The sequence below is a fragment of the Coloeus monedula genome, assembly GCF_965178545.1.
Source record: "Coloeus monedula genome assembly, chromosome: 2".
Lineage (NCBI taxonomy): Eukaryota > Metazoa > Chordata > Aves > Passeriformes > Corvidae > Coloeus > Coloeus monedula.
The window spans coordinates 70,748,457-70,772,564 of NC_138782.1; the positions used below are offsets into that span (position 1 = coordinate 70,748,457).

The 24,108-nt window shown below is 38.5% G+C and overlaps 2 protein-coding genes across 2 annotated transcripts in view; one reads left to right on the plus strand and one right to left on the minus strand.

Annotated features, from left to right (window-relative positions):
- LOC309586292 (dermatan-sulfate epimerase-like) overlaps window positions 1–24,108 on the minus strand; it is a gene marked incomplete at both ends in the record, with an annotated part of 176,223 nt that overhangs the window by 151,168 nt on the left and 947 nt on the right. Inside the window, 5 exons of the mRNA XM_082303007.1 lie at window positions 14,082–14,163; window positions 17,850–17,929; window positions 19,577–19,683; window positions 21,213–21,284; window positions 22,918–23,009. Of these exons, the coding sequence (XP_082159133.1) occupies window positions 14,082–14,163; window positions 17,850–17,929; window positions 19,577–19,683; window positions 21,213–21,284; window positions 22,918–23,009 (433 nt within the window). The remainder of the gene's footprint in view (window positions 1–14,081; window positions 14,164–17,849; window positions 17,930–19,576; window positions 19,684–21,212; window positions 21,285–22,917; window positions 23,010–24,108) is intronic.
- Window positions 1,227–7,847, plus strand: COL10A1 (collagen type X alpha 1 chain; the record flags this gene model as incomplete). The annotated part of the gene is made up of 2 exons (XM_082302819.1): window positions 1,227–1,386; window positions 5,953–7,847. 2 exons carry the CDS (start codon window positions 1,227–1,229, stop codon window positions 7,845–7,847), a joined length of 2,055 nt encoding a protein of 684 aa, XP_082158945.1.

Sequence of the window (24,108 nt, forward strand, 5' to 3'; positions counted from 1 at the left end):
CAATTACTCATGTAAGTAGTCTCTGGTTAGTCACATAAATGGTCTCTACAAACTTTTAGTGGGGTTACTCCTGAAAGTAACAGCTCACCAAAGTTCAAAATGTATAGGTCTTTCCTTAAAACAGAGAAATTTACACAAACACTTGGAATTACTAACCTTACTTACTAGTTCTTGATTTTTCCCAATGTTACCTGTATCAATTCTAAAAACAGAGGGGCCATAAAATTTTAGAAAAAACAAGCTATGAGCAATACAATCTCATAAACAATAAGAAATCCAAGAAAATAATAAGAAAAAAAACCTAAAAAAACCCCTTAAGAGAATCTAGGATGACTGCCCAAAATAGCTCTCCCCCACCCCTAAAAAACACACTTATACACACACAGATAATTGCTGCTTACTGATTTTGGGGGAGGAGCTTATGTCCAGCAGTCACCCAGCTAAGGGGAAAACCAGATAAATACTCAAGGGTGGCACTTGAAATCATCAGCTTCTGCTCACTCACCAGTGGCAGAAGAACTCCTCAATAGAGGAGGATTCACTCCTCTACCACTCTGCATTGGAGCTCCACAACATTTTGGTATGTCATGATTCCATTTTATTCTCTTTGGTTTTGATGGTAACTTCTTCAGGATGCCTGTTTTCTGTCTGGGGAGGGAAGAGGGTTGATATTTAAGAGCCAGTGACAGCATCCTCACTGCCACTGGAGCTATTTGTAAGGCTACGGGTAAAAACCAGGTTTCAACCTTGGTGAGATTTTTGCCACTGATGCTGAAGCAGCCAGGACTTCATCCTTCATTTGCTATAGCATTAGATAGAGGCAGTAAGGTCATGGAGGTGTTTATGTATTTTCAATGAAAACTTTTCTTCATTTCAGGGGTTTTGATATATGGAACTCCTGAACTTACTTCAGAGCTCTAGTTTAAATGATCCCTGTTTCTGAATACTGTTGTCTTGAATAGGCTGCCATCCAATCAGAATTATTCTTTTCCTAAGAGTGAACTATTGCCTCTAATCTATCTATACAACAGCTCCATCATTCAAAGTGATAGCAATGCTGATTCCCTTTTTCTTAGAGGATTTTTCATAGCTAGTGAAAGCAGATGGAAGTAAGCACAAAATAATGTTACTTCTAATACCAGTAATCTAAGAAAACTCATTTATTCATGTTCCAGAAATGTAACCAAACAGCTTTTCCTTAAAACAAACTTTCTCTACCTTTTCTAATGCAGAACAGATTTGGAAACATGCATTTACAAATATCTTTACTGCTGCTGTTTTGTCTGAACATTGTCCATGGTGGTGATGGATATTTTTCTGAGAGATATCAGAAACAATCCAGCATCAAGGGGCCACATTTTCTACCATACAATGTAAAGAGTCAAGGTAAGTTTACTATTTTTTCATAATAAACCAACACAATTATTCCTAGAGGGTCAATACATGAACAAAACCTCTTGCCTTATGCTACTGGTAGTCGAATTTCACTAACAGTTTAGGTTTACTAAAACAATTTTACCACTGCAGAAAGAATTTGCAGTGGCTCTGGAGTTGCCTCCCACTGACAAAGATGCACACCTGTCAGAAAAATTTTTACATGATAACCACCAAAGGCATATACGGCAGAAACAAAGTAACAGCTCAAAGAAACAACTCCGTTTCAAGAGTGGGAGTAACACAACACGATTGTGTACGTAATGATGTACAACATGTTAATTATCTTCAAATTTCTTAATTCAGCCCTGGGGTTTCTAGCAACAGGCCTGTCACCTACAACCTACCTATATTCAGGAAGAACTTTTACATATTTTGTCAGGTTATCTGTACTCAAAACAGATGTTAGGTGTGAATTTAAATACATTTATGATACACATGGGCAAATGAAGATCCATTTGAAGCCTAGAAAGACAAAATAAAATGATATATAGTTGTAAAAATGTGCCATAAACTTCTACATAGTTTTTCATGAGTGTTTTAAGCTTATGCTTTAATTATCAGAATTAGCACATAGTAATATAACAATTCCAGCTTTAGGATATAAAAAAAATCTCTTCATTGCATAAATCAGTCTTAGGGCAGCTTGTGTACGCAATATGTAACCGCAATGCTACATTGTGGCATCTTATTTCTGGTTATCCTCTCTGTCCCTTTAAGTCAAACTGGTGGCTATCCCTAATGTTTGAAACTATTTGAGTTCTGTTTTATTTTTCCATGCCTAGGCCAACATCTTTTTAAAAAAACTTGAAATCAAAGCTTCTGATCCATAATGTCTACTCAAAATTGTCATTACTAAAATTAAGAGAACTGAATCTTCCTTGTAAACATCCTGCCTTCCCCACTGAGAATAGCATTATTTTCTTTCAGACATCATCAGGATATTCAAAATAGCATTGTTTTTTGCTGTATCCCATCTACTTTTAGTTGTAATAATCACACTTGGGCAGAAATGAGGAAACTGAATGAGTGGCTCAGAAAACAGCATTAGCAAAAAAGCTTCTCTTCACCAGAAAAAGGACAGGGACAAATCTGGAGATCAGAATTGCTGCTCAGGGCATTGCATCCACATTACCTTCATTCAGGGAGTTTATTTCAGATTAGTTCTGCAGACTGATTCTCTGGACTGTCTGATCATGAGCAGCACACATGGAGCCCAAAGAGACTCTGGTCTCATATCAGCTGGTGTCAGCGCTGGCCCCATACCAACCAGCTCTGACACACATGCTCCAAGAATCTCTGCAGTAAGAACCAGATGAAAGCAGCATGGCTGGGAACCTTACCCCCAAAATATTCTTCTGGGCTGTACCAAAATACTGTCATAGTTTCATCCCTTGTCTTCAGCACAAGGACTTTCTGGAATCCTAACAGCATTCCCGGATCAAATTTAGGTACATGCACATAAACAGCCACTCTGAGGACTTACTAACTAGAATTCTCACTGAATTAAATGCTGCATTTCCTCCCTCCTTCCTCATTAACTTTTCATAGTGTTTTTCTATTACTTCATTCATAATAATTTATATATTTATACTATTTTAAAGTGAAGTATAATATTTACTGGCTATCCTCTACCATACTTCATTTACTTCTCCTCATAGTGTTTCTTCTTTCCCCCTCTATAGAAAACATCGGGGAAGAGGGAAACCAGCAAAAATTAAGCAAGAATCAGGGTAGACAGAAAATGGCGTGAAAGGGGGAAATGAATTGTCCTGAGCTAAGTTTTCACTTTATATACTAACACAAAATCTAATGTGAGTGAAAATCCATATTTATAATGAGAATGACTATATCAAAACCTGAGAAGTATAAGATGCTCTTGATTTAGGAAAGGTAACAGAAGACTATATACTAGACCTCAAAAGCAGAAACAGCCTACAGTTATATAGACATGTGACTCCAGTCATTCAAAAGTGTTTTTACAAATTTTCATTTGGTGAACAAGCACCAAAATAGAGGACTGTTATTCTTGCATCTGGAAAGCAAGCATCCTATAGAGAGTTTTTAGAAGAATTTAAAGAGGAAAGACTGTGAGAGATCATCACTCCTAATCTGAGATTATCTCAGAAGAATAAAACAGAAGCCTACAGAACCAAATCAATCCAGCTTTTGTCTAGGGAGTTGTTCCATACGCAAACAGCTCAAGTAGCAATGGCAAGCTTTTCATCATAGCTTATTTTTCCTATTTGATCACCCAACATTGACTTTTACAGATACAGTTACCAATAAATTATCTTTTTGCTTTGTTCAGCTTTGTCAAAAAGCAGCCTGGGACTGAAATTTCAGTCTAAACACAAACCGGTGACTCATGGCAACATATAACAGATCACACAATTTCTGTTGACAACCAAAGCCTATTAAAGTTTGGTGAAATTGTTTAAAAAAATCTTGGTCTTGACAGGTCTCCAGAACACAATTTTTTAACCAGTATGTCCTTGGCTTGAAATATTTGAAAAGTCCAAGCTGAAAACAGTAATTGAATGAGGTCTCACTATTCAGCAATGTTTAAATAAGCCATTACTGCAGGTTATGTTAAAGTCTACATATTTAATTCAATACATATATGGGGTTTGACTGCACTAGAGAACGTAGACCAATTTTGCATCAAGGTATGTGCTGAGACATGTAAAAGAGTAGCCAACCAATACTTCAATGTTCTTGGTATACGTTCTACTTCATTAATGGATTTAGCAGTCCTTTTCTCAGAGGAATAACCATTGCTTTTAGACAGCACAATTAAAATTACAATTTTAATCTAAAAGCAGCACAACTTTGGAACAATACAGCTCACAGAAAAATCTCTATAACAACATGAGCTCTGACAATGCCTTTAACATCTTATCTAAATTCGCAGAAACCCCGACTCTGTGAACCTAGGACTGATATATTTGCATCTAAAATATGGTAAAAGTAATAAGGAGATGCACTCTGAGCTAAAGTCTGATGCAATCTGCCACCAAAAAAACCCAAAAAAGTTTGTCAATATATCACAAATAAATCACATGCTTGTATTCTATGTGTAGGATTTTAACAGCTATCTTCCTTTTCATGGCCTTAAGAAGGATGAGATAGGAAGATGTGCAAAATAAGTTGATATGCATTTGTGCTGATTTTATGCATCAGCAGAAAATGCACTCTCTGCACTTTCTAGGTAAGAACAATTTCCCTGTCAATACAGGAAGAAGGCAACCTTGCAGATCCAAAAACAAACCAAAATCAAATGTATTTCATAAGCATACCTCCATTATTTTTTTACAACAAAACAATACGTAGAAGAATAGTTTCCACCTTCACCTCATTTTTGGTCCAACACAGACTGGAAAATGCAGTTTATTATCTAAGAGACAGCAGAATAGCAATTGCATAAACTTTCATGTGTATATATGTAATACATACACTGGTCTTTTTGTGAGAGACTGAATGGAAAAATTATAGCTGATACAATTGTTGATAAATTATTAACCTTTTCTAAATAACATGTTGCATATGTTGCACTATAAAAAACAGAGTCCAGGCTCTTTTTGCATCCTTCACTTTTTATTTTTAAAATTACTTTTAGAATTAACATCCCTCACAGATATGCCATTTTGTTCTATAATGCTGCCAGTTGTTGCAAACTACTGAAGTAGTCTTACAGTATCTATGTTAATCTTGTATGTAATGTCCAACAAATCAGCATTCTAATTCCAACATGAAGCTGAAAGATCCTCTAAACACACAGAAAACTTAAGTAGTGAGCTTGTTTGTTTAGTCCTCTATTTGTGACATTTGGTTAAGTGGCTCCACCTGCTGTTTTGGTAACCAAGAAAATGAAGTAGTATTAAAAAAACCTGAAACAGTGCCAGAATTCTGACAGCAGTAAAGTGAATTATCAGTTGTGACCTTGCCACTGTGTGAAATTTTTATGATAGACAGAAGTCTTTCAGACAATATTTGAAAATACAACAGGCATATGTTTACAAAAGAACCAGTGCCATGGCCCACTTTTGAAAGTAGGGGAGAGGGAAGAAGAAAATTCTCACTACTTAAATGTAGCACCAAGTAGTTTCCGGAAAACTGTTACACCTGCACAGACAGCTTTCTGTAATTTCATTCATCAAACTGGTGACTTGCTAAATCTGTTACCTGGCTGGGGATGTTCTTCCTTACTTAATAGTCTGCATCTGCCTGCACGGCATTTTTTAAGCTCTCTCATGACCCTGAATCAAAAGCAAAAAAAATATAAAATTCTAGGGGCCTTCTATTTCTCATTTCCAACAAATTTGCACTTGTTACTGGGAAGGGCTGTGAAACACTTTTACTCTGAATGTCAGGTTCTCAGTGACCAACACAGCAGCTGAAATTTGACTTCTACCATGTTCAAGTTAAACTAGCCCTTCATGCATTTCACCACCATGCTACATTGCCTGCAAGTATGTTGTAGATGCCCTGGTTGATCTGGTTTCCTCTCTCTCACAGGTGTGCAGGTAAGGGGGGAACAAGGACCCCCTGGTCCCCCAGGCCCCGCTGGACCAAGAGGACAACCAGGTCCTGCAGGAAAGCCAGGGTTTGGAAGTCCGGGTCCCCAAGGCCCCCCTGGTCCTCCAGGACCACCTGGATTCTCTGCGGTTGGAAAGCCAGGAGTGCCAGGTCTACCAGGAAAGCCAGGAGCAAGAGGACTAAATGGTGAGAAGGGAGAACCTGGACCTGTTGGACTCCCAGGAGCAAGAGGGCCACAGGGGCCCCCCGGCACTCCCGGCCCCGCAGGACTGACTGTCCCTGGCAAGCCAGGACCACAAGGTCCTCCAGGAGCTCAGGGGCCAAGGGGACCCCCTGGTGAGAAAGGAGAGCCAGGTATCCCTGGTATAAATGGACAAAAGGGAGAAAACGGATTTGGCATTCCAGGCCGTCCGGGTGGCAGGGGTCTTCCAGGCCCACAGGGACCCCGGGGCCCCCCTGGTCCTGCTGGGATAGGGAAGCCTGGTGAAAATGGCCTGCCAGGTCAGCCAGGTCTGAAAGGTGACCGAGGTTTTCCAGGTGCACCTGGAGCAGCTGGTCTCCCAGGTCCCCAGGGCCTCCCAGGTGAACCTGGCGAAATTGGCATTGGCAAGCCTGGGCCAATGGGACCACCAGGAGCAGCAGGCATCCCTGGAGCCAAGGGACATCCTGGACCTGCAGGGTTGCCTGGATCCCCAGGACTCCCAGGTTTTGGAAAGCCAGGATTGCCAGGGATGAAGGGACACAGAGGGCCTGAAGGTCCTCCTGGCCTTCCAGGACCTAAAGGAGACCAAGGTCCAGCTGGTGTGCCAGGAGAACCAGGGCCAGTCGGGCCACCAGGGAACACAGGCCCTCAAGGACTCAAAGGTTTGCCTGGTGAAAACGGCCTTCCTGGGCCCAAAGGTGACATGGGCCCTGCAGGCCACCCAGGATTCCCAGGGACCAAGGGGGAACGAGGCCTACCAGGATTAGAGGGAAAACCGGGATACCCAGGTGAGCAGGGTCTTGCTGGTCCTAAGGGACACCCAGGTCTCCCAGGTCCAAAAGGCGACACAGGCCCTGCTGGGCTACCTGGGCTGCCTGGTCCAATGGGTCCACAAGGAGCCAAGGGAGTGCCAGGGACCAATGGTGAACCAGGCCCCAGGGGGCCCTCAGGAATACCTGGGATCAGAGGCCCCATTGGCCCCCCTGGCCTGCCAGGAGCCCCTGGTGCAAAGGGTGAGCCAGGAGCACCAGGACTGCCAGGCCCAGCAGGCATTTCCACAAAAGGCTCAAGTGGACCCATGGGACCACCTGGACCCCCCGGGCCTAAAGGCAGCAATGGTGAGCCCGGCTTGCCAGGCCCCCCGGGTCCTCCTGGTCCCCCTGGCCAAGCTGTAATCCCACAGATGCCTGAAGGCTATGTTAAAGCAGGAGAGACTCGGGAGCTATCAGGAATATCTTTCATAAAAGGAGGAGTAAACCAAGCTCTGACAGGGATGCCGGTGTCTGCTTTCAGTGTCATCCTCTCAAAAGCCTACCCTGCAGCAACAGTCCCCATCAAATTTGATAAAATCTTGTACAATAGGCAGCAACACTATGACCCCAGAACAGGAATCTTCACCTGCAGGACCCCTGGACTGTACTATTTTTCCTACCATGTACATGCAAAAGGAACAAATGTTTGGGTTGCACTCTACAAAAATGGTTCCCCACTCATGTACACCTATGATGAGTACAAGAAGGGATACCTTGACCAGGCTTCCGGCAGTGCTGTCATCGATCTTATGGAGAATGACCAAGTATGGCTCCAACTGCCCAATTCAGAATCTAATGGTCTCTATTCCTCTGACTATGTTCACTCTTCTTTCTCAGGTTTCCTGTTTGCTCACATCTAATATCCCACTTACCCTGTCCTGACACACTCTCCTTCAGACCATTATAACCAGGTACTGATCTGATTTATCAATAACAGGTCATGCAATTTCAGTGTTGCAACAGGAGGAGGGAGTGAGAAGGTGGAAGAGAGTGGTTCAAACCTAGTAGAATGATATTGTGTGTTTTTAGAAAATTGTCATTAAAAAATTGTTTTGAATGATGATTGTCTGACTGAATGCAACATTAAAATTTTACGAATTAATATAATGTACCAGTCTCCGTCCTTTTTTCTTTTTTTCCTTTTAAAAGGAAAATCAGAATTTCTAACTATCACATTGGGTCCCCAAGGCCCCCCTGGTCCTAACACAATAAAGTATGCTAGATTATCCTTCACTATACTTGAATTACCTAAAGGTATTTTATTCCAAGTAAATGGTCTCAAATACACCACAGTCAGCTCAACAGCTGGACAATACACTTCAGGAACATTCTACATCCAGCTTCATCTATAAGCTATCCAACAGAAGACAAGAATGACAACTCTATTAGAGTGCATATCAACATCACAGTTTTTGTTTAGCTCTACTGTTCTTATTAATGAATAACTACCTTGGAGAAAGGTAGATTTACAAATTATTACATGTTACTGAAGATCTACAGTTTCACAATATGAAAAAACAGCCCAATTTGAAGCCTTGAAATCCACTTGGCTTTCTTTAATGCACATTGATGCAACAAACTAGTTCAACATTTTAAAATCTCCTAATATTCTGTAAAACTACAATACTCAGAGTCCTATAAAACAACATTGACCAAATCTAAAATTTAAAAACATCTCTTCACAAGATGCAGACACTTACAAAACCAGAACAGCTTTACCACCCCTAAACTGGAGATAATACTTGCCTGGATTTTTCCTGAACTGTTCATTCCTTTAAAACACAGTAGTGTGAGGAATTTATTTGGTAAATTTATCAGATATGGCAGTAATTAGTCAGTAGACATAACCATATTTACCATATCTGCATACAAACATGTCTCACAAAAATTAGTCATCTCTTTCATTAGTTATGCTAAAAGTTAGCTTATGAATTGTTATGAAACCGTAATAGTTTGATCACACATTTCTTCCAATGACAGCTGCCATTCACGTGCTTTAAAAGTATCATATATATCAAAACCTTATGAACCCTTAAAGCTACTATTGTTAGCTTCATTTTTTTTAAGCAGAAGCTTTTAATCACTTGCACTGAAAGTCTGTAGGCCTATGCTTAAAATTTTTGTGATATTATCATTTCTTCATGAAAGCAGAACTTGAGGCTTGTTATGTTGTGTGCATTTGAAATCAGCAATGTCCTAAGTACTTGATAATACACTGGGATTAATAAAAAAAGCTAGGTACCTTTTGCTTGATAGTTGATCCATCATCAGGAAAACTATATAATGTTTTGGAAACTGTAAAGACCTACCATGAAAGCAACTTTAAGATTTTTTTTCTTCCTCTTTCTAAGTGCTGCTGGATAAGGAAGCCTGTGGTTTAGGCTATAATTCAGTGAAATAATAAATGCTTAAATAGTGTAACATGAGATCTATTTATTTTAGCAACCAAGTAGACATAGTCAAGAAAATTGGTGCTACTATTATAAAAACTACACACAAATGTTTGTATGGAAATAATACAAAGAACAGTACCACCATTTATAAATAGCAACCATGCAATACTTTTCTTTCAAGCTAAAATAAAACTCCAGACACTTGAGTCTGATTGTCTACTCCACTTTTCTAGCTTAATGTTTTAGGATAAATATTAATTACAGATCTTTGAAGAATAATCTCCTTTTTGCACTAAAACTGTTTGCTCGTGCAGTCATGCACATTAGTTCAACAGCACTTCCCAGTATTCAAACGTGCTGCTGCCCATCCACTCAACCAGCCTGGAACTTTTGTTCCAGAAACAAATAGAGGGACTGGATATGGGACCTAGAAAATACGACTTAGTAGTTGTGAGACTCTGGTCTCAACATCTGGTCTCTTTCACAACATGAAATGTATACCAAAGCACATGCTTGAAATTGTTGGAGATGCTTGGTGCTCAGCAGTATACTACTGCTCTGTGATTCCAATGAAGTCAGAAGAAACTGGGCCCAGACAGCATTGTTAAAAGCATAGTGCACTAACCCTTATCATCCATCTATCCATCCATCCATCCATCCATCCATCCATCCATCCATCCATCCATCCATCCACTTTAAATCAGGTTTTGTCCTTCATGTCTTTATTCCTTGAACATGTGGGACTTCAAAAACTTCAAATAAGTCTACAGCTTGGTACCTCATGCCTGTTTTTTTTAAGTCACTAAGTTTTTCATAATGGCTCAGATATTAAGTCACCGAGAAAGCACCTCTTAAAACTGAAAAGCCAGAGATGATACAGCAAATTGTGGCAAAAGCACAACTTATACTTTGATTTTAGCTTTGGATTTTCAGTTTAGAGGGGACCTTGAGATGGTCTGTAGCATTCTAAAGCTTGTTTTTTAATATTTCCTCCACATGAATATGAGCAATCTATCTAAAGATAAAGCCCTTCCAAAAACCCTATTTCGTCTGGATCTTGGATATCAGAGGAAAGAAAATCCAACATGAGATTCAAAGGAAAACTTAAAGCCTGTAATAGTACAAAATCACTTCCAAAGAAGTACTGAAATTTCTGAAGCCTTACGTGATAAAAAACATGAAGCACCCAAATACCTTCTGTATTTAGCTGGAAAGCACAGCAAAGAAATGTATCAAATTTACTTTTTACTTGCTTCTTTGTTGCAGTTTTCACAATTAAAACAAATAAAGATATCTCATCACTGCTACATCAGCATTAGGAGCTACTAATATTTTGCACAACTTTTGGAAGATTGGTTTTTTTGGCCAGAAAAGCATCTTTGCTTTTTGTTTCTTATATTTGAAGTTGCATATAAAAGATAAAACACACATATCACAGACATCTAGATTCATTATCTTTTGCCAAGACCATAAACTTGTGATCAAAAACATGTGTATCAATCCTTGCTATGGGCAATTTATGAAGTCTGCTGACATATCAGCCATGATTTTTTTACTTCTGAAATGAAATATAATCTTATAAACTGGCTGAAAATATTGCAGATATATAATTTTAACTATATAGCCACAGATGCTACAGTTTTCAGAAGTCTCAGGAAAATTACAGGGGAAGACAAGTCTTCAGAACAGAGGAAGTAGCCTTTAAGATAAGGAATTTTACAAAATTCTGCTTTAAGAAGTTGTATTTGGCAACATTTCCCTCAAAAAGCTATTCAATTTTCTGTCAAGAAAAATCATCAAATCTGAAATTTTTCACAAGGAAATAATTATACAGTACTTCAAGCTCTTCTTAGTCCTCTGAAGAGCACACGTTGTTTCCACAATATGCCAACAGTTTAATAGTGTAAAATACATTGCCCCATGATGTTTTCTTTAAAATTGCTCTTTAGTAATATCTATAAAACATCCACTAAATCCAACACAATCAAAGTAATGTTAATCACCTCGCAGTTGCAAAATATTCCAGTAATAAAAATAAAATATTGAGAATAAAATGGATTCTCAAGTAATGTAATTCTCAGCTTGGATATCAATTGCAGAGAGCACCCTTGCAGGTGTTACTCTGTAAGCAATGACCACATAGCAAATATCTGTGCTCATTGCTATCTGACACCACGCTTTTCTGATAGTATTTTTTCATAGATTTTCTTTTTCTTTCTTTCTTTCTTTTCTTTTTTTTCCTTGAGTTATTTTTCACTATGGAATGTCTAAAGTAACACAGGGCTATTTGGGAACCCCCTTAATTTCCTTTTGCAAGCCTCAATTCTTCACTTCTTTACAAGTAGAAGAGTGGGTTAATACCCTTCATCAAGCTGAGTCAGGACAATTAGGCCTATCTGAAAGAGCCATCCAAAAAAAATATCATAGGGCAATTATCTAAGGCAATTACCATAGCTAAGACAATGAAAAGCAAAATCCATCGGACACCTGATTATGATCAAAAAAATTATGTGAAAAAGAGAAGGGACAATGAGACACAAGGGCACACTGACAACAAATCAAAGTGAACTGCAAACACTCAGTGGAATTCAAAAAATAAAGCGGTCAGTCGTTCTGCTCCGCCTCTGACAATGGCACTGCTAAGACGGCGTTTCGAGTTGGGAACTTTGCGTCCCCTCAACTGACCACTTAATAAGTTTGCTCTTGAAACTTTACCTTGACTAACTGTTAATGAGCACTGCTTTTCTCTGAGGGGTTAAACCCTCTACAAGACATGGAGTTAAGTCAAAAGCCTGTGGTTTTCCGGCCAGACTCTGGGCTATGAAAGACACTGGGACTTCCTGGTATGTAGATGTTGGGAGCCAAGTTTAGGAGTTTCCTCAGGAAGTTACGTTAGATGTGAAACTGAGAAAAATAAAATCTCTTTGTCAGCAGTGATAGAAGATTAGTACCATTATTCTTATATCACAGAGGGGCCTGAAGCAAAAAGAGATGCTCCATGGGAATATCACTGGTAAGTGATACAGGAAGAAATTATCTCTGGTTCTTCTGACTCATGTTCAGTGCTTTAGCTACTGGACCATGTTATTAAATGGAAAATAAAAACACTGTGAAGCCTTTAAAAGTGATTAATGACAGAGTATATCACTTTCTTATATTACAATATTTAAGTAGTGCATATAATTTGTATTGTTTCACTTCTAATATTACAGAGCTTTATCCAATAAAACTCGTGCCTCAGTTACTATACTTTTCTGTATTTTTAACACTCTTATGCATGTGCACTCTGACAGAAGCTAGAAAGGATTAAGTCATATCACAGATTTTATTTGCAGATTCCAGATTTACATATAGAAATAAGTACCTGATAGGTATAAGTGTCCAAATGTACACACAAGCAGACACTTACATATAAATAAAACTGAGTAATTATTTGTATGACTTCAAAGTTCAGACTACCTTTTTCCTGGATCTCATTAATTTCCAAAGAACACTTGTAAAAAATTTTTTTTTGCTTCATGATCCACACCTTTTTGAAAAAAGAGTTGTCATGGTTTGAAGAAAAGAATTAACAAAAATCCTAAAAATATAGTTACAGTTGATTAGGGTTGATTTCATATCAGCAGAAAAGAAAGGATATATTTATTTTGTGTACAAACGAGTTCCTAGGGAAACTTATATCTACCAATCACACTCTAAGCTCCAACAGAAACTCAGCAACAACAAACAAAGCACTTTGGGAATATCTTGCTGGTTTTTACCATTTGCATCCTGGTATCAACTTCCATTTTTGTTTGGAATCTCTGAAACAATTTTGTCAACTACATTTGAAAGGAATACAATAAGTAGGACAGCTCAGGTGAACAAAAAGTAGGTTTTAAGAAGGTCCAAACTAGACAGGTGTCTAGTGACTGTTGCATCAACCAAGGTAATTCTAATAGTAGTTCAGAATTCAGAACTGAGCTGCATATAAATGTTTTACAAGAAACAAGGTTAAAAATAATTTCAATTAACTGTGTGCACCCACAATGGTTAGCCTTTATTATCAACTTATTATTTTATATTATATTTAGTAGTAACTCTGAAGTTATGTCCATGAAGAAAGGAAAATAATTTCTTGGTGAAGGGTATCCAAGATGTTTTCCAATTCTAATTTATATTACAGTATTATAAGGTTGGTTTTGGTAGGAGAAACACTATTATTTAAAAAATGGTCCCCTGCAATTGTTAGGAAATTCAAAATTGCCTCTGTATTGTGTCAATACCACATGAGGAATTCTAATCAAAACTAGAGCACTAAAGAAATTCATCCAATATTAGTTAGTACTTGAATTTCTTTCCCCAATGTATTTCTGATTTTATATATCATTACAAGATCATAAGGAATAGATTCAAAACACAGTTCAAGGATGTCCACTTTACCATACCAATCATGGTAAGAAATCATTTTTCTTCTAAATTGAGTGAAATAGCATATCACAATTGTTATTAAAGACATCAAAACAGTGAAACGAATCAGAAATAGTAATGATAAAGATGTTTTATTACAGGAAAAACATGTGTTTACTATACAACTATTCATGAATGTGAAAAGTAAAAGCTGTGTTGAGTAGCCTACAGCGTACTTGCAAACATCTTTGCTCTTGCAAGCACATGTAATACTTTCAGCTGTTATAGTGATTCTTCAGTGAACCCACTTACCTTTAAAAGCTGATATTTTATAATTATGTTGGATAGCAGCCACCATGTCCTTCCAGAAGTCATACTTTTTCTGACCGTCATGCTGTAAATGTCAAAAGGAACCTAGTCATTATATCAAGTATCAGCTATTACAAGCTTTCATATTGAAACAGTGACAGAAATGCCATGAATAAAGAAAATTATATGGATTAAGACAGTAGTAAGACAGCAGGATTCAGGACATCAGGGCTCAGTAGTACCCAGCTTAACTTTGGGTAACTGCAGACAAGTTATGTCCCTCTTAGAGGATTATGATGGGACGAGGAAGGGAAAAGGAGAAATGATTAATATTTGAGAGGAACTCCAAAACATTAAAGCAAAGAGGGGCATCAGAACAGCAACTTACAGAATGAGCATCCCACTGACATTTGGGAAAAAGAAGTGCCTAGGGCTGCAGACACTGAACTTAACAAGCATGCTGACATTATCCACAGCCTGGCATTGATACCACCTTCCACCTTAAGGACTGGCAAATCCCTTTGCTATAATTTAGACGTAATGCCCTTCTGCCAAGAGCCCTACCCCAAACACGGTATAAAATACTCATCCAGAAGCCTGGCTGAGCAGCACTTGATTGCATTGTGCTCTGAAGACTGCCAAACCCCAGCTCTGGCAGAAGAACAGGGGAAGGCAGTCCATGATTATGAACAGTCTCTGGCCATTCCCAGAAAGCTTCCCCAGCATAGCAGAGCTCCAGTTGACCTCAGCTGCCCCTTCAGAATCTCACATGGCAGAGGAAAACCTTCTCAACCAGCTGAGCCCCACAGCACTCTCAAACTCCACAAATTTTAGTAGTGATGAATGAAACAGATGCAATTACACAGCCAGCCAGTATTACAGAGCAGAGGATTAGCTACAGAGCCTGTAGCTCTGTAACTTACACAGTAACCTGGCAGCAGTAAAGCAGGTGGTATAGTCTTTATGTGTCATGGAAAGTATTTCTGTAATGCTGTTACAGGCCTTCCACATCTGCTTTAGGATACATTTCAAGTCAACTGTTAGCAGGTTTCAGGGCACTGCTGCCCTCTGTGTATTGATATCTGCACCGATACCCGAATAATGACCCATTTTATAAGCATAAAGCGTTTTGTAGAGAGGGAAACATTCAGAAACTGAAAAAAACCCAAACTCAAACCCTTATCACTGCCAAACCAAAACCATGTATTTTATATATACTGAAGCAAACTGCTATTTCAGGCCAAATCTGCCATGGAGGCTTCCAGAGAACAGTCTGCTTTTACTTTCACAATCAGCAAGTCACACAAACAAGGTCTTTTGTGCATAACTGACAAGCACTATGGCAGTTTGCTGATAGTCCATCAGCTCTACAGTTTAAGGGCAGGAAAGATATGGTGCTGTGTGGCTTTCAGAGGTTTTTTTTTAATCCATTCCTATAGTAAACTGCCACAGAAACACATAAAAGAGCTAATAAAGAGAAAAGGTTTCATATGTCAGCTTCAGCTAGCCAAGGATGCTAACCAAGGGTGATTATTCAAAGCCATGTACAGGAAATACTGGGGACCATCTGTCTAGCAGCAATGTAAGCAGCCTAAGCTAGCACTCTTCTCAAGACAGACTCAACTGTCTGCTCCCCTCATACTCCATGTGGCTGGCTTAGTCCTTAGTTTGGAGTTTTGGATTTTTTTGCTTGTTTCTCCCAAAAAAACCCCCAAAAACCAGTGCACTGAACAGAAAGTTCCTCAGAGTGCTGTTTTGAGGACAGATGGGTACTAGTTTAAAACCGGGTACACTTCCTTCAAAACATTTGAGCTCGGGGGAGACTAAAATAACTTAAACAAATTTCTTGCAAATCTTCAGGCATTGCACACAAGATATAAAAGAAAACTGACTGATTCCCGAAAAGCAGAGAGAAAACTGTATGCATGGCCATGCAGTCCACCATGATTTTGGTATGATTACAAAATGTGATTTTATTAGCTGAACCATCAAAACAAAGCAATGTGTTGTTTAGCTCATCAGTGTGAAGATCAAAACCACTAACCAGCTCCCATGCTTTGTCTGAAAACACATTAAGAGTTCTGGCTCTGGACACAGCAAAAACAGACACATTTTTAACAGGGCAGGGTAGTCCAGCATCCAGCTCATGTGTAAACCTATGTTGAACCCAAACTTAGCAATTCCCACATCTGCTTCCAGTAGAAAGCTTTCTTGAACCTAGGATGGTGTCTGAAAACGGTAAGAAAACAGCACTTACTAAGCAGGCTCACAGAACAGGACACAGAAGGCTCTACTTTATTTTAGAAATGTGAAAGAAAAAAATGTAATGGTTTCTAACCCTTAGGATGCAGCATTTTGCAGGCATGAGTTCTGGGCTGGAGAGGCTGACCACCTCCTGCCCTGCATCTTTATCAAGTGGCTGATGCTAACCTTCCAGGGAATTGCTGTAGCCCTCCTGTTGAAATGGGGCCAACATCCAGAAAAATACTCTAGAACTGCTAGGAGATGAAGAGGGTGCATGACCCACTTCTTGTAGCTCTTCGGAGAAATGGCACAGCTTTAATTCCCTTCGGCTGAAGATGGCACTGACCCAGGACCAGTGCTCCAGCCTGCAAACTAGTAATAGGATGTGAAAGCTTATTACACACATTCTATGATGTGCTTTCTCTCTTAATAAGTAGGTGATTTGTGCTGAGTCTAAATTAAATACAAAGTAAATACAATACAGGTGTCACAACTGCAACAGGTTTCTAAGCTGTGAACAGCTTAGAGGAAGGAGATTAATCAGGCAGAAAGTTAAGAGTCTTACTGAGCACCTGTCCTCCATGCTTCCCTGATAAGCTAGTTTTAGCTAACTCTTCATGCAGCACTTGGACTTAGGCAGCAATCTACTCAGCATGCTATTTTGGAGTGAAGGCTAAAGCAGCAAGTCACCTAATATCCAAAGAGACCCCAGATACTCATCTCACAGCTCTGACTTTCACTCTGCAGACAAAGTTAAGTAATTTTCAGTCCTGCAGCACTTTGGTACCTCTGGCCAGAAGACTGCCTCAGTACTCTTTTGACACCAATACAGTTACTCTGTGAGAAGAACTCTCTCCTACCTCCAGCTGCACACAATTAAACATTCAAACCTACTTTTACACAACAAAACCATTATCTTCAAACTTCAGAGGCAGAATTTAGGAGATTCTATTTAAAAAGCACTGAAAAAGGTTCAAGTATTTTCCACCTTAAGAATTTGACCTATTGTTTATCAGAGGAAAAAAATTTAAAAGATACTATGCCAGAGGTGTATTTATATCTGTGTACACAGATCAACATATTTAGGACAAAAACAAGCTTAAAAAATGATGAAACAAAGCTTTCAAATCATTAACGACTTCCAAATTAGCAAATCAAGTCATTCAGAAAACTTACACTTTATTTATTTCAAGTACCATCAAGCATAATTGAAGATAATTGAGACTTTAAGAACTGCATTCTGCATATCACAGGGTAAACTTGAGGAAACAGCACATTTCTATTAGTATCCTAGTTATTTGTGCCCTCTGGTGGAAGTACTTTTATTTTGAACATGCCATGTAGCTCATAATTATCTTCAGAGACAACTTTAATACAGTAAGTCCAACATGGAATAGTCCAAATAAGAAAAAGACCTTGATGCTGTTCAATACCCAAATCATATGCATTTAATAATGCATGCAAGAGATGTGGTGGTGAAAGAAAAAGACAATGCAATACATAAGTTTCAAACAATCCAGTTCTTACCTGATCTAAGCTGTCCACAACCCTTGCACACAAGAGAGCTCCTGGCAGGTCAAAATAATTATCATACAAATAGTATTTAGCTGGAAAAAATAATTTAAAAAATATACTTTAAACACCCCTGTATTGTATGCTTTAATCACAAACAAAAATTACTTTTGAATAATAATATAAGCTCCTATTTGGATTTTACTGGTAATAAGCATTATCTGTTTCCCAACCTTTGTTAGCCTTTTTTCCACTTCTGATTCTCACAACTGGCAACTAAAAGTTGTTTATCTATATGAAGACAGTGAGGTTTTAATAAGACATTTTAAGATTCTAAAATCCCAGGTGTAAGAAAAGGGGGAGAAACCATGAGTTTTAAGTCAGGATGGTATCTTTCAACTCTTCCAAAATACGTTTTTCCCTAGCAGCGAAAACACAAGAGAAGTGTTTGAGAAGTTCAGAGACATTTGGACAGGTCTGACACAGTCATGTCCCTTGCACCCACATGCTGCGGACAGTGCCTTGGACCAAGGGGAAGTGTGCTCACATTACTACACGAGTCCACAAAACAGAATTGTATCAGGAGGGTGCCAGTGTCCCCCCAGACTAAGGTCATGCTCAACAACTCTCTCCAAGGAGTGAAATGACTTAACCAGTGATTAGGTTTTTTTTTTCCATAATCTTGTGTGTCCTGTCTCTTAGGTATATTCAAGAACAAGTCGGCAAAATGGGGATTAACATCCACAACAGAGACCAAGTGCATGTTTAAGCAAAAAAGAAAAGCACATTTCCTATATGACCAAAGGCAACCTCTCTCTTCCTGCCTTTTGCAAAAGATTACCTGCAGTTTAGAATAAGCCTTACATTTGCAGTCAGAAAAATCTCAAGGAAAGTATCTCCATTACATAAAAAAATGCACCTTAAGTGAACACTTCCTGTGTGTTATTTGCAACTGCCAAGATCAAAGTAAAGCAGAGAGGAAACACAGAGCAAGAACACAAACCTAGCCACAGTTCCTTCAAAGTGACTCCTCTCTTAAACACAAGGAACTTCAACTGCAAGGGGAGAAGTTTTGTTTCCAGACCCACATTGTTCTTTGGACCTGCACTGAGACCTCCAGTAACAGCACTGATGGCAACAAGTCAACAATTAAGAAAAATTTAAGATTTGTCCTAAATGAGATAGGAGATCAGTCAGCAGGTATTCAGTAATTTACTGTGTATCAGCTGTTCCTCTTGGGTTCTGAGGCTCTGTCTCCTTATCAATACAATAATTATTAGTAGTATTATTAGTATATTTATTATAATAACATTTTGTTTCAATTATAAGTTGTTCTCAACGTGAGATTTACCATTCTTTCTGATTCTCCTGCCCCCTGGGCCTGAGCAGGGTGGGAGTGAATGAGCAGCTGTATGCTCCTCAGCTGCTGGCTTGGGTTAAATCATGATACTGGCAGTATCAGTCTATTTCATCAAGGGACAGTGTGCCCACCACTATAACCAAAACATGCCTATAATGTCAGCTCATTTGTCTTATCATGAAACACCATGAAATAGATTTAAGGTGAAGTCTAGTACTAGAAGTTAAAAATACATAAAAATCAAGTTTCCCCCAATACATTTACCTATTCTGGCAATTTCCAGTTCAAGCATTTTTACAAATCAGTGTTAAGAACTAACAGTATGAGGCACTGAAGGGACCAGAGCAATTTCAAAGAAGAGGACATGCTAAAGCATAGCTACCTGTGCGTGAAACCATTCCACTGACTGTATTAAAATGCTTCCACTCCCGCCTTCCATAGTTCTCCAGGATCTCTTCGAATGTCATGCTCTTTGTACCATGGCTTGCCCTATTCGATGCATTAAGTTGTTTATAAAAAAACAAAACAAAACAGAAAAGGGTTGAAAACATCCAAACATTACTACTTGTGCAAAATAACACACTGCAACTGGATATTGCAGGGGATGCAAGCTGATCAAAACTGACTCTCTTTACAGCTTAGAAGTTTCCCAGGACCTACTAAGCTTTTATCACATACATTCCAGTTCTTGATAAAAGCCTTACTACACAAAGGTTTGGTTGGCTGGGGCACAGCTACCGTGCCTCACCTGCTAACACAATCACTCTGTGTTGCTCGAATGTTTTCAATTGTGTGAGGACACTCACTATACTTGAGCTATCAGTATACACTGCACAATAAAGCACAGTGCAGAAAGCCTATACATCATTCTGAAGCCTGGTAACGCTCACAGAATGCAGGGCAGGACTATGGAAAAGTGCTAGTTTGAGCCCTGCAAGCAGCTCTTTAATACATAAGTACACACAAGCCTTTTTAGGCATTAAAAATCAAATAGTTGGGACCATCAAATTGGGTCCCATTTTGAAGCAAACACAGGCAACACCAGAAGAAGTAACCCTGTACCACTCTTCCCTTTAATGAGGTATATCCCTTAATCTTGACTTCTGCATTTAGTACTCCAAAATTCATGCTATTTAATGAATTTTGGGATACACAGCGATGACTCAAAAGTATTTCTTTCTTCTTTTAATGAGATCTGATTTTCCTTAGCATCTTCAGGCTCCTTCTCCCACATGCTATCAGAAAAAAAAAAAAAAAAGTAGAGTCTGTCTTGCATACTGAATTACACAGATTTTCATTCTGGAACAAAATTAGGCAGAAATGGGACTAAGATTAATATACTTTAGATATATTTGCTTTTCAGTTTTTGATTCAAAACAGCAGTCTTCTATATTAAAAAAAAAAAGGAGGGAAAGAAGAACTAAGGATGTACTGAAACGATGACTGAAAGCAAAACAGCTTTTAAGAGGAAACCCCTACAATTCTGAAAGTGAATGTATCAGTTTCTGTGTTTAATTTATCTCAGGCTATTTAAATTACATGTTGTAAACTTGCAGAATTTTGAATATCTATGGCACAAAATAATAGTCATTCCAGTCATTAGTATTAGTCATTAGCACTGCCTCCCAAGCCAGGTTACTCTCAATCCAAAGAAATACTTTACTCTGGATTTTAGCAGAACTGGACAAAGAGTACATTGGTAGCCACCAAAGAAAATGAATTCACTTTCAAGATCAACATGTCCTCAGAGTCTCAGATTTTATTAAAAATGAGATATTATTTACTACCAGCTAATACCAAAACATCCCCAAAAGATTCCATACCTAACATTAACAAAAACTGAGCACCACATTAGCAAAGAGTATTTAAACTTTTACATCTAATAAATTAATGCATGCTTAAATTAATATTTTAAATATTTATAAAATTGAGAGATGGCATTTAGAAAGGGGATAAAATGTTAATGTATTTAACAATATAACTTATATTTAGCAATATAGATTTATTGTCAATATTACCTTAAAACTGTTCCATCTTCTGCAAGTTTCAGGAAGTTTCCTTCTTCAATGTCCAACACCAAGCCTTTGCAACTAAGAATAAATTAATTTTACAGAAGAAACAAAAAATTAATGCTTTCAGAGGACTGTCTTCATATCTATCAGTGATACGCAGTTACAGAAGCTATGGTGCTTGTAGCTACGATGCTACAGAAAACCAAACAAGTCACAACCCTTCAAATACTTCCATGTTTGAACAATGCTCTCTATAAGAAAGTACACATTATTGCAATGAGGACTGGATTTTCCTTACATAGCAAAATCCTACTAAATAAACCCCGTTCCATGTCCAGTAAATTCAGTGACTGTTCATATAGATTGATTGGAGGTTTAAGGTCCACATAGTTAAAACTAAGAAATGTGATATTTAAGTCACTTCTATTAAAGAATTTTTTTTTTTTGGTGGCAACTCCTCTAGCTATTACTAGACTGATAACACCAGTTACTACAGAAAAGAAGGGTAGAATATCACTCTAAATGAGGCAACTGAATAAGCAAAGAACACATGAAGCAGAAACATTTCCATGTTAGTCATCACTAACAAGGGAAGAGTTGACAGCATCGGAGACACCTGGCAAGAGTTTCTAATTCTCCCTAATAAATCTTTATCTTTTGGACAATTGAATCTAAATTTCCTTAGGTTCTTTGAAAAATTAATTCAGAATTCAGTGGTTAGAATACAAATGAATAAATGAGACTGAGGAAGTAAAGGCACCTTCATCCTCTATGAGGCACCCAAAGGAAAGAAGGTATGCCATGAAGGCAGCAAGCAGATCCCAACCTTTCATGAATGACTCCTGGGCAAGTAGCAATGACACACTGTTACCAGCACTGTAGGCATGCAGGTCCACGTTAATGAACCTCCTGCTTCAATAGGAGACCAAACCCAAAATCTCTAGAGCTGAACAAAGGATTTCTTGCACCATAGGCCTCAAAATATGATAAATAGATACAGTGCTCATCTCACAGAAGTTGAAATCAATCTCATTGGAAACTGTCCAGTCAAATATTGAATTGTAAAAACGATTACACAAGAATGCATTATTTCAAAAAACATCTGTGTGTTTTCCACTAAAAATATCTAGTGATTATCTGGCCTTCAAATCTCCACCCCCACGGCCTAGATAATAACCTACTGAAGTTAAAAGATAAAGGTTCAAGTTCCTGCTCAAAGACCACTGAGTTCAGAGCAGGAACTTGTGTTTCAGTCTTTTTTATCACAGCTTTGCGCCTAATGAGCCACCCAAAGGCTACCTCCCGGCATTTAACCTTCTTGTGGTTTCTCAGAAGGCTGTTGGGATTATTCTACCTTACACAAACACAACAACATCTGTTGAGAGAAAAATGACTAAAATCTGATGGTTACTGTTGAACAGAATGTAGAAGACAAAGATTTATAAAATAAGAGAGTGAGACTAATAGGCTCCTGTCCAGACAGCTGGAAGCACAGACAAAGCAAGCTTGGATGCTCAGTTCTCTCTTCGAAATACCACGTTAGAAGTATCTCATAACAAATACTTCTTAGAACAAGTATTTAAAACTGTAATTTTTGATTTGTCCTTTGGACTTGACAATCATGACACCAACTGCCTAATAAATGAAGCTATTTTCCGGGCTTTGTAAAAGTTACAGCTTAAAGGAATGATGTTATTTTCAATGTACTCACCAGAAGTCTAAGCTGTCTGGTGCTAGAATCAGCAAGTCTTCGTCATAGCCCTTCTCCGTTACCAGATACTGGGCAAAGCTATCATATATTAGCTACAAATGAAAAAAACATATGCATTCATTATATCGATTAAGTGAGATCAAAGACACTGCTTCCTTGGGAAGTGGCAAGATGCGAGCGTTAGCGCCTCCTAAGTGAAATCACACCAGGGAGCTACGGGCCCTGTCCCACTGCCTCCACTGGGAAGTAGTGCCTGAAGTTATTTCTATCACAGCTGGAAAACACACAAGAGTTCTGCTGCAATGTGTCCAGCACAGCCCAGATTACAACATTTTACTTTACAGTCCCTGTGCTTCAAGACTGTTGGGAAATCAAGATAGCAAGTAGTTAAAGACTAGTCACTACTTGCCCCTCCCCAATCCTTTTTGTTTTGTTCATTCTCATAAATTTTAAATGTCATGGTTACTGAGATTCAACAAGCAGCTTCCAAACCAATAAATATTTATCTTTAGGGGGCATTTTAAAAGTATTTGACAGAATTTATTTTGAAGAAAATCAGCAACTACTGAATAAATGGTTATTATTTCTAAGTTCAGAAGGCTTAGCATGACACTCAACAATTTATTAATGTACTGTGCTGGTAAAGTTTTACAAGCAGATCTACGGAGATGCTGCCATGTCCTTAAAGACCATCCAAAAATACTAATTGCTCCCTTTTTCTCAAGGTTCTTTCATTGAAGTTGTTCCCTGCCCTTTTTTCTTTAATTACAACATATGGTCTTGGAATTAATATGATTAATATCTGAGAAAGACAAATATGAAGGCCAACGCTGAAACAGTAAGAACTAACTACATCTTCAGCTGGGCCTGTCAGCCTTTTAAAGTACTTTTTATTTCCAATAGGTAAGGAGGCATGCAATGGGCATGTGTCAGTCTGCCTCTGTCTTCTGTGAGAAGATGAAGAGTGAACCAAGTTTAGTAAAAGGTTTCGGGATTTTTTCTCCATTTTGTTCATTGGTTGGTTAGCGTTTTTTAAAAACTCTTATAGTTATCAATTGTTTAATGTTTGCCATCATCAGACAAAATTTTTATCAGCAAGAATGTGCTTGTGTAAGATGTGATGTGTGTGGCACAACAGAAAGAACATGGAAGGTAAACCTACTGTTACACAGGTTTCCACCTAGAAATTTA